General features: G+C 38.8%; 1 protein-coding gene across 3 annotated transcripts in view; it reads left to right on the plus strand.

Moving 5' to 3' along the window:
• Window positions 1-289: 289 nt before the first annotated feature.
• prdm15 (PR domain containing 15) overlaps window positions 290-11976 on the plus strand; it is a 31669-nt gene continuing 19982 nt past the window's right edge. For all 3 annotated transcript variants that reach the window (XM_028467405.1, XM_028467406.1, XM_028467407.1), the window contains exons 1-3: window positions 290-341; window positions 2864-2906; window positions 2995-3088. In XM_028467405.1, the coding sequence (XP_028323206.1) occupies window positions 2876-2906; window positions 2995-3088 (125 nt within the window). In that variant the 5' untranslated portion in view covers window positions 290-341; window positions 2864-2875. The remainder of the gene's footprint in view (window positions 342-2863; window positions 2907-2994; window positions 3089-11976) is intronic.

Below are 11976 nucleotides of genomic sequence, written 5' to 3' on the forward strand. Positions count from 1 at the left end.
ATTACCAAAAATAAACATGGGGGGTGAAAGTAACTATAATATATTTTACTTTGAGTACTAATTAATTTAGCTATTTTTTACTTGTACTTGAGTATTTTATGTATGACTTACTTGTACTTGTACTTGAGTACAATTTCAATCAAGTAACAGTACTTCTACTTGAGTAGGATATATCAGTACTCTTTACAACTCTGTGAATCACTCATTAAACGCTGACTGATATTGAGACTCCAAACCCCACAATGCAATGGGCGCCGCACGTTTCCGGTCCTGCGCCGTTCCTGGAGCGGATTGGAACCCGGAGTCAGGATTGGATAAATGACGGGTCTCTTACAGATAAGGTAACGTGTTTTTCAGCTAATTCATCCCGTGTTTTCTCCAAATGCCGACACGGTTTGGTAGTGAGTGTGCAGTGTGTGTGTCCAGCCTGTTGAGGGAGGACGGAAGCTGCCTCCACTGTCCGCTATTTGGCGCTGAAAGGCGGCTCTCCGGGTTGGTAGTCTGCGTCTCCGGTCCATCCGCCATGCCGACTGTTCTTTGTTACATTGTAGTGGAGACGAGCCGCTCAGATCGGAGTTAAAACCCGGCTGGAGTTTGGGAGCGACTCAAATCCCGGATCCCTCTGTGTAGTGTGTATCCCACGGTCTGGAGCTCCCAGTGTTGACATATAGCTGTAATGCGGCAGTGATGCGTTCAAGTGTCACTTACAACATGTATCTCATCTGCAGCCTCGAAAAGTTCACACTCACACCAACAGTGAAGAGTGCATCCTGTGATTTCATTTATCTCTATTAGGGCTGTAACCATTCGATTTTAGCAACGATTCCATTCGAATCACAATTCGCTGTTGCCGATTTGATTCAAGGATGATATTAGTTCATTTAGATTTAAACATTTTTATCCGAAGCGATTCAGTGACTTGAAATCGATCCAGTAACTTTTTATCCTAAATAACAACAGTAGGGCTCTGCGATATGGACCAAAACTCATATCTTGATATTTTCTCTCAAAATGGCGATATACGATATAAATTTTGATAATTTTATTTCAAATGAAGTCTCACCAGAAAGACATTGTTTGTACATCGACTTCAATGTGTCGGTGGTAAAAGTGAACTAGTGAAATGACATAAACACACTTGAACATCATGCAGAAGACGTGTCCTACACAGAGATTTATGCTGCAGACTTTCATTAACCTCCTATTATGTGTCCTACGAGTGTCCAACACCTCATAAATTCACCTCTCAGCACTAGTATGTGTTGTATTCAATGAAACAGACGCTATGAGCTCATATTAACCTGTGACCGAATTATTGTAAATCCACACAAATATAGTGCTGTTGTGAGAAGAGTTTTGTATATATATATTAGGGGTGTGTATTCCCCTGGCAATATGATTCGCATCCCAATACATAGGCCACAATACAATATGATATATCCCTCAAAACATTGGCTTTAACATGCCATGTGCCAACAACCTAAAATAAAAAAAATAACATACAATCTGCCTGTGGCTTTTAAACCAGCTTTGACTTTAGTGCAACATGACTGAGGTATATGCCTAGAACAACAAATAAATGTAGAAAGTTAGTACTTTCTTTTTAGATTTTATTGAAGAAACACAAGCTGGTCAACATGCCCAGGTTTCAGTGCACTTCTTTGTGCAGTTACAATGTCTCATGCAGTGGAAAAGACTTTCCTAGTGAAATAAAGGTACATTTTTTTAAATTTAATTAAATTTTTTGTTAAAGAAAATCGATATGGATGCATTTAGAATCGATCTGAGAAATTATTTCTTGTCAATATCAACTGGTGACCCACTTCTGATGGTCTCAACATCCCACAGTTTACAGCTGCTCACAGGTAGCCTGAAAATAAAAAATAAAAATATATATATATATATAACTATTTAAAGACACTTAACAGCAAATTGAACAGCTGGCGAAACATGATTATGTGGTGCATTAAACACTTCTCTATCATATATTATTTTCAACTTGACTGTAAAGTTCCGTGGGACACAATAGGAGGTGCATAGCGGCACACAGCAGTGGTGGCTTGAACTGCTGTCCTCGCGTTTTTGAAGACAAAGCTTTGTTCGCTTACATGTTGTATTACACGTAGGGGAGACAAAAATATTAAAACAATAACCAACCAAAAGACGTGCGAATAAAAAACAAATAAATATTGACTAAACTGAGCCGTTAGGTCGCTACATTCTGTGATTGCCAGAAGTAAACAGCCTTTCTGACATTTCAGGGGAAATTACGTCATGTTCCTGATATTGTAATTTTCTATATCACCAAAATAGAAATCTCGATATATTGCCCAGCCCTAGTAACCAGTGTAAGTTAAATAATCTCTGAATACTGTACAGTGCAGGTGAGGTTTCATAGATTCCTGTTGTTTCTTGTAAGGGAATCATCTATAAATGTATTATGGACATAAACAAACAAGTAAACAACATATATTGGCAAATGTCTTCACATTTTATTTAAATAAAGCCCAACCAACACTTTTAAGTTTAAATGAACAGGATGTTCACCTTTCTGCTCTCATTGTCAATAATCAATACATTTTCAATAAAAATAAATATAAGTTTTACTTGATTCTTCTGCTTGTTTTTTCAACATCAAATACAATAGTAAAAAAAAGGAAGTGCAACTGAGATCTGTTCAGGTTAAATGAGCAGTGGTTAAACCTGATACTTTTAGTTTTAACTTGATAGTGAGCCTGAGGCAGCTTCCTCAGAGCTAATGCTAACAAGCTAACGCCACCACCCAAATCACTTTAAGACCACTGTTGGTTTGTGCTTCTGTGTTTGATTCTTTCCCACACAAACCCGTCTCCTGTGTCTGCAGGCTGGCATAATAATGGCTGCTCAGGCACCAGACGAGTTCATCTGTGAGTATGAGTCCACCTCCAGCACTGCATGTGTGACACATCCAGAGGGAGGGGCTGCTTTGACAGGTGTCATGTGTATCCACGACAGGGTGCGAGGACTGTGGCCAGTACCATGACTCTGAGTGTCCTGAGCTGGGACCCCTGGTGACCGTCCAGGACTCCTTCGTCCTTAGCAGAGCTCGGTGAGCCCAGGAACTCAAATATCACACACACAACACCATCATCACACATCACCAAACCTAGTCCTGGAGGGCTGCAGTCCTGTAGCAGTACACCTGTCAGCAAAGAGATGCTTGTAGATGTAGGATTTCTACTGGGGGTGTGCATTGCCATGAATCCAACCAAACGATTCACGCTGGGTTCTCACCAGGTGGCACAGCACAGGGGGATCGCGTGGCGTGCGAGCGAGCGCCATTGGAAAATTTTGACCTTTATAACTCTCTGAGGGCCAGATTTAGTGAAGTAAAGCTAAAGTTGGGTGTTTTTGTTGTTTTTTTTTTAATTTTTTTGTTCTAGTCTTACTTTAAAGCTAAAAGTTGTTGAATTGATGATGAATGTAGTTAAAGAGTTACTGATGCTTGGTGTTGGTCCTCCACTAATAAATAATCACACACTTTAGAGACAAGAAATAACATTTTATTCAAAAGACTGATTCCAAGACGCGCTTTTCAAATTTAAATGAGGTATTATGTGGGACCTGCAGTAATATTAGAACAAACACACACACGCAGAGGACACACACAGTAGAGCTTTAATCGTGCCAAAAAAAGAAGACCCAGCTCGAGAGAACACGGCCTGAACCCGTCCGACCATAATGAAACCGATGTCTCTTTAAGCCCAAACACGTTTCAACCAGACGGTATTCACATCGGACCGCACGCATGTAGAATGATCTGTTGTGAGTTATAAACATGACGAGCACATTCATGTGATGCTACACGCTACGTCCCTGTTGAAGCTCTGTTTATATTGGACAGTAATTACGCGGATGATGCACCCAGGCAGAATCAGGGGCAGTTAAGTGGCTACAGGGGTCCTCAGGTAAAGACGGGAGCATCCGAGCAAATCGCCTGTATTAAATTGTGCGGCTGATGTACGCGTTTCTCGGTTATGCAGATTAAAAATAGAGTTTAAAGAACCTGTGCACGCCTGGAAGTTACTTTTGTGTCCAAGTGTGCAACAATTATTACGACGCTACCGATTAAAAGAGGAAAAAAGTACAGAAAATCCCCCCTACGCTGCTGAAAACTATGCCTCTGTAGGGGAGAAAAATTACAACATCGGGGGCCCCTATGCTCAACAGCGCTGGCAAGAACCTGATTCACGATTTGCTTGATATGATACGATGTATCCTGATATAACCCGATATTAAACGATACGATTTATTATGACGCCTTATTAGCGCCACAATAAAAGGGTTTTTTTTCCCAAACATGCCTGTTTTCCAGAGTTTTAGCCTCTGAAAAGTCACTTTCTGAGCAACTCTACATAAACAGGCTGATTTGCGTCCAACTTATGCATATTCATGAGTGGGCGTGTCTATAGACGGGATACTTCCTCCTCCCCGCACGGTGACATAGGGCCCGAGGTCGGCCCGCCCTCCTCCCACCCACTCCATAGCTGAGCTCACGCTGCTTTGTAAACACTAGACAGAGCGTGGGGGCGGGGCATTCACCAGTACATACATAGACTGTAGAAAATACATACATAGCACTGCGCGAAGGATGCAGAAATGCTGACCTTCGTGGGCGTGTCTGTTTATAAGTCAATCACAGCAGAGAGCTTCCTGGAGGCGCGGCTTCTCCTGCTTAGTGCTGCGTTAAATTCGTCATCAAAGTGGGAACGTGTCATCAAATTGGAGCGCGGTGTTTGGGCTCACCCTGCAGTAGGAAAGGAGCAAATCACCCTCTAACTAACGATTGAGGGAATCAATGAAAAAACCCTTTGGGCATGTGTATGAAGCCCTAATAGCACTTTTATGATGTATAAAGCACCAAAAAGTCAATTTAGCGTAATATGGGCCCTTTAAAATCGGAATATTTTGAGACTAAAGTTGGAATATTTTGAGATTAAAGTCAGAATATTTTTAGATTATAGTCATAATTTTATGAGAATAAAGGTGTATCTGAAAAAAGAATTGTAATCGTCTAGCGATCAGAAGTCCCTGTTGAAGTGAATGCAACTAACACCGATAGCCCTGAAGTCAACAATTTCCAGCCACTTCCTCCTCCACTGAAGAGGCTGTTTGCTCCAAATCAGTCTGGTTTTCTCGTCGGATCAATCGCAAAAGTATTCAAAGTGTCTTTTTAAAGTCCTTCAACTGATACCAGTGTGCTGATGATGGGCCAAAAGGCTCAGTATTTCACCATGTGTGAAAAGAGAAATATAATCTCACAAAATGCTCCACATTCTCCGTAATGTATTAGTGCTTCTCGAAGTGTGTGGCACGCCTCCCTGTTGGTGAATGGAGGTATGGACCGGGAACAAAATGTGAAACTAAAGTGCAAAAATATTGATTTAGTCAGCATGTACAGTACTTCACATGGAGCGAAACAATAAAGAAATTCTCAATAGCTGACTTAAATAATTAATTTCCTGTTTTTATGCAGGTGATTAGTTAAAGTTAGTTTAAAATTTTAGTTGAATACATTTGAAAATGTATTATTTGTCAGGATTATTTGGAGGGAAATGGGCGCAGGTGGGGTTTGAAAGTTCACTTTTGTTCAATGTGGGGAACACCCAAAAAAGTTTGAGAACCACTGGCTTACAGGACTCTACTACCAACTATGCAATGTTCAAACTTCCACGCAGATATTCCTACTTTTCAGATCTATTTTTGGAGCAAATTATTGTTGATTTATTGATCTATGAGACCTACATTATGGATTTATCTGATTATAAATGTTCCATTTCCAGCTGCTTTAAAGAAGCTGGAAGGTTGCTAGGTTGTAGACAAATTAAGTGTTTCCTGTAAGGCTGGTGATAAACAATAACAATATAAGTCGTGATAGACATATGATCAATGTCAATAGAAAATATTTGCAGTAGAATGTTCAACAGTTTCGCTGAACTTTGTTAAAAAATATTCTGGCCTAGAACCACCAGGCATTCTGGGGCATGTAGGCAGAGGACCAGCTTTAGCCGCCCAGCAGTCGCTGTGCACAGCAGCAGTTTCATGTTTCACCACCTGAAAGGATTTTTAGCACTGTTACATATATATTGTTACATGCACCAGAGCAGCCTTAAAACCTGAGATGGTGGAACAGCTTGTTTTCTTTGCACAAAACCTGCAGTGAAGTCATGGTTGAATAGTGCTTGCTTGAATTATTTTTTTCTTTCTTATGGTGGTTAGATATTTCCATTATGTGACTGCACTGAATAGCAGCTTTTTGTTACATGTCACAGATGTTTAACAACACAACCTATTACTTTATTCTGATTTCTGTTTGTATTGTTACATATGGTAAATGGACTTGATTTATATAGCGCTTTATCACCACACTGAAGCAGTCCCAAAGCGCTTTACATATCAGCTCATTCACCCAATCACTCTCACATTCACACACCAGTGGGACAGGACTGCCATGCAAGGCGCTAGTCGACCACTGGGAGCAACTTAGGGTTCAGTGTCTTGCCCAAGGACACTTCGACACATAGTCAGGTACTGGGATCGAACCCCCAACCTCTCAATCAGAAGACGGCCCTCTACCACCTGAGCCACGGTCGCCCTATACCATATACCAGTACGGCCTTAAAGCCTGAGAATGAGAAACAGATTTCCTTGCAGTGAAATCATGTTGAGTTGTTTTTGAGTTTTTGTTTTTACAATTTTTGACAGTATTCTCATGAGAACTTTCCCACACCATAGGCTTGAAGGTGTGTGTATCTGTGTGTATGTGTGACCTACTACGCACCTGCCAAAGTAGAACTGATATTTCCCACTTTGTGGAGGGCGCGGCTTTCCCGCAAGGACATTGGTAATTCATGCAAACTAAGGGAGGAGCAAACATATAAACGCTCGCATGGCACCTCTTTATTCACATCATTGCTCATTGTTCTCTGTGTCCAGGGTTGGGGTCAATTGTAATTGTAATTCCGTGATTGATAATTAATTACAATTATGATGTAATTCTAATTGTTATTTAAAGAATCTGTTGCTGTCATAATCGTAATTAAATTGTAATTGAGTTGAGATAATTTACTGTGTAATTGTAATTGCAATGTAAATTCTATGAAAAATTGTCAATTATATTTTAACGCAAACCTGGGTAACCATGTTACAGTTCTATGTACAGTTCTACACATATGTACGTAGTTAACAATTATTAAAATGTTTCATATCAAGCTTTACCACATTTTATTCTATTTTCATTGATTAGGAAGTCAGAAGATAACCAATAGAAAGAAAATTAGATGATAGATGTTTGTTTTTAGTGTAATTTACACCTGATTTAGGATCCGTTATAAGAGATGCTAACAGAAAGCTAACACAAGAGTAAGGTTAACTTTTATTAGGTTATTTAATTCAGGCTCTGTAATTGTGATTGATTGTAATTAAACTTTCATATATAAAAGGTTTACTGTGAATGAGGTTTTTGAAAAGCTCTTTCACAGTGAAAATGACGTAGAGGAGATGGTGTTTGAGACAGAAGAATGTGTTGAAATTGTGAAATTAAAGAAAAGCAAAAAGCTTTATAGAGATAAAAATTTGACTCCTATAACATGTCATCCAAAAAGTCCACCAGTGTCTCTAGTAAAGTTTTTAAAATTAGCTCTTCTTAATGTTACATCTCTTGTTAACAAGTCACTAATAATTAATGATATTATTTTGACACATCACTTGGACTTTTTATTTCTTAATGAAACATGGTTGAATGATGGTATCAGTAATACTATTCTCAATGAAAGTGCACCACAAGACTTTATTTATTTAAATAAGTGTTGTACTTCCAGGAAAGGTGGTGGAGTTGCTGCCATTTTTAAATCAATATTTCAGTGCAAAGAAATAACATTTGGTGATTTTATCTCCTTTGAATATATGTCATTCTTACTGAAGGGTGATTCAAGAGTTCTGTTTTTAGTCGTTTATAGACCCCCAAAATATTCTGGAGAATTCATGGATGAGTTTGCTGAACTGCTGTCAGTTGTATGCACTGAATACAACTTTTTAATAATAACAGGTGACTTAAATATTCATGTAGACAATAACATGGACAATACTGCCAAAGAACTCTATGCTTTAATGGATACTTTTAGTCTTAACATGTGACTGGTCCGACACACACTCAAGGTCACACTTTGGATCTGGTTATCTCTAAAGGTGTTGATATCTCTGCTGTTGATGTCAGAGACTTAGCTCTATCTGATCATTTCTGTGTCTTTTTTGACCTAGAGACTGTAACATCTGTTCCCCCTAGTTATGTGTGTTTAAAGAAAAGGTACATAAATGAGAACACAAGTGCACAGTTTATGGAAGCCATAGCAATGACACCAACATTGAGTGCTGAGACAGTTGATGATCTTCTGGATGAGTATAATAGAAAAGTCTGTAATGTCAAAGATGTGGTGGCTCCAATCAAAACTAAGAGAAAACCAAACACACAGAAAACACCTTGGAGGAGGACTGAGATAATGCAGAATTTGAAATCTGACTATAGAAGATCTGAGCGTAAATGGAGATCAACAAAACTCCAAATTCATCTAGAACTGTACAAAATAAGTCTGCGAAAATTCAATGATGGCTTGTTCAAAGCAAGGCAGCAATACTTTTCTGAAATTATTGCCAAAAATGTCAACAACTCTCGCACGTTGTTTTCTGTAATTGAAAAGCTCACAACCCCCCCAGATCAGATAGCCCCTGAATTACTGTCAGCTGGAAAATGCAATGAATTTGCTGTATATTTCAATGAAAAAATACAACCAATATGGTCAAACATCAGAACAAACCAGCAAAATCACAAAAAGCTTGAACAGCTTCAACCACTGAGGGATGAGTCAACTACAATGTTAGAGTTTATTACAGTGAACCCAAAAACAATAGAGACTGTTCAGCAGCTGAATCCATCAACGTGTTGCCTTGACACAATACCCTCAAACTTCTTTAAAACTGTTGTAAAGTCAATTGTCACTGATTTGTGTCAGATAATAAACTGTTCATTCCAATCAGGCACCGTACCAAAATCCCTGAAAGTAGCTGCTGTGAAACCGCTGTTAAAAAAGAGAACACTGGATGCCTCTATACTGGCTAACTATAGACCAATCAGCAACCTTCCATTCATGGCCAAGATCATTGAGAATGTGGTCTTCAACCAACTGAGTCAATTCTTAACATTCAACAAAATATTTGATAAATTTCAGTCAGGTTTTCGTTCTCATCACAGCACTGAAACTGCTCTTATCAAAGTGATCAATGACATAAGGTTGAACACTGATTCAGGAAAAGTATCTGTTCTCATTCTGTTGGATCTAAGTGCTGCATTTGACACTGTAGATCATACAATTTTGTTGCACAGATTGCAAACATGGGTTGGACTAAATGGAAAAGTAATGCAATGGTTTAAGTCATACTTGGAGGAGCGAAGCTATTTTGTAAGCATTGGAAACTTTGAATCTGACAGATTACCAATGTCCTGTGGGGTTCCTCAGGGTTCTGTTCTTGGACCCCTTCTGTTTAACCTTTATATGCTTCCTTTAGGACAAATTTTACAGAACTGTAAGGTTGATTATCAGAGCTACGCAGATGACACACAACTATATCTATCACTGAACCCAGATGACCATGGTCCCATTGAGGTGTTGTGTGACTGTTTAGAAAAAGTAAACTGCTGGATGAGTGAAAACTTCCTTCAACTAAACCATGACAAGATGGAGGTGATTGTCTTTGGTAACAAGGAAAAGAGGACTGCTGTCAGCAATTATCTTGAGTCTCGACCTTTAAAAGCTAAAGACCAAGTCAAAAACCTTGGTGTTCTGATTGACTCAGATCTTACATTCAGCAGTCAGATCAACTCTATCACAAAAACAGCTTCTACCACCTAAAGAACATCTCCAGAGTGAAAGATTTAATGACTCAGAAAGATCAGGAGAAACTGGTCCATGCTTTTATCTCCAGCAGACTGGACTATTGTAATGGTCTTCTGACAGGAATCCCCCAAAAGAGCATCAAACAGCTACAGCTGGTTCAGAACGCTGCAGCTCGGGTCTTAACCAGAACAAAGAGGTCAGAACACATTACTCCAGTTTTAAAGTCTTTACACTGGCTCCCAGTCAGCCTCAGAATAGACTTTAAAGTTCTGCTGCTGATGTATAAATCTGTGAATGGGTTTGGTCCAGAATACATCAGTGACATGTTAGTCAGGTATGAACCCAGCAGGTCTCTCAGATCTATGGACACAGGTCAGATAGTGGAGCCCAGAGCTCACAGTAAACATGGTGATGCTGCTTTTAGTTGTTATGCTGCAAAGAAGTGGAACAAACTGCCAGCAGAGCTGAAGTCAGCATCACATGTGAACATTTTTAAATCAAAGTTAAAGGCACTTTTTTTCTCTACTGCGTATGATTGAGAGAGAGATTTTTAGTCATGTTGTTGATGTCATGATGATTTTAATTGATTTTACTGATAATTTTAAATGTTCTTATTGATTTTAAACAATTGAATGTTTTATCATGTAAAGCACATTGAGTTGCCTTGAGTATGAAATGAGCTATACAAATACATTTGCCTTGCCTAGCCTTGAGGGGTCCCTGATTTCAACAGTGATGAGAATGAGAGTGTTGACCCTCCAGAAGACACAATCACAATCCCTTCCAAAAATGGAAAGATAATATAGTCCCCACTTCAACAGCAGGGTACAGTTAGTGCTGCTAATATTGTAAAAATGGTTCCAGGCCCCACCAGATATGCAGTCAGCCATGTTGAAGACAGCAAGTCATCATGTGTTCTAAAACTGAAAGTTTGACCTGATGGTTGTATGAAAGGTCATATCATCACCACCACCAATAGGGTTCATACTCTTGTAGAAATTAATGTTGTCGGTAAATTTGTGAAGATTTGGATGAAAACTATTCAAGATAAATTAATTTAAATTGAATAATTTGGCCTGATGGTGGCACTAGAGAACAGGTCAAAATGTAATAATGAAAATGTTATTTATGTATTAGACAACAAAACAAAGTGTCTGACACTTGTGTGTCTGGAGACAAATATCCCTGGGGTCAGAGTCAGATTGACCCCAAGAGTGAAATGTGTTAGAAATATTTGAGGATAATAGGAGGGTTAAGAATTTATTTAATGTCTATCTTTCCACAATGATTTATTTATTTGACAGTTTTTTAGTTTTTTTTTCCCACTGTTGTGTTGACCTCTTTTTAACAGTTAAGGTTACATTTAAAATAAAATAATTTTAAATTCATCTTCAGCCTTAATTTTCCCTCCTGATCCTTATTTTAAATAAGTTAATTAAAAATCAATAATTATCGATATTGGCTCATATGAAATACTTAGATCGCAATACATTGTCACAGCATGATTCCCAGCCCTAGTTTTATGTTGAAAATGAGGCATTTCCTACTTATTATTCTGCATTAACTTTCCCTCTAATTAGAGTAAAACCATGACATTTTAATGTTTCAGGAGTGTATATCAAACTGGCAGCTCTTCGGACTATTCAGTTCTTTTGAAGTAGTTCACCATTTCACAAAGGTTGGTGACCTCTGGTGTAAGGAATGTGTGTTAGCGCTTGTTAACAGCCACTCACTGCAGTAAGAGAAGATCTCGCCTCCAGGACCTGGATTGTAAATCAAAGAATATATATATGACAATGAGAGGAGATATCTTATTGATAATTAACAAATATCAATGTAATGTAGTGATGTATCTGTGATGTGTTCAGGTCCGTAAAAGCAGGGAGAGAAAAGCTGTGTGTAATTTTTGATTTTAGTCATGTTAGTGCTGAGTAGAATGTTTGGAATTAATCTGATGTCAGAGACGACACAAGGAAAGACTGTTCCTCACTCGTCATCTCAGGATGACTCAGCATGACCAGCACATTTTATCTATGGTAAGGAAAAC

The sequence above is a fragment of the Gouania willdenowi genome, chromosome 14 (assembly GCF_900634775.1).
Source record: "Gouania willdenowi chromosome 14, fGouWil2.1, whole genome shotgun sequence".
In the NCBI taxonomy this organism is placed as follows: domain Eukaryota; kingdom Metazoa; phylum Chordata; class Actinopteri; order Blenniiformes; family Gobiesocidae; genus Gouania; species Gouania willdenowi.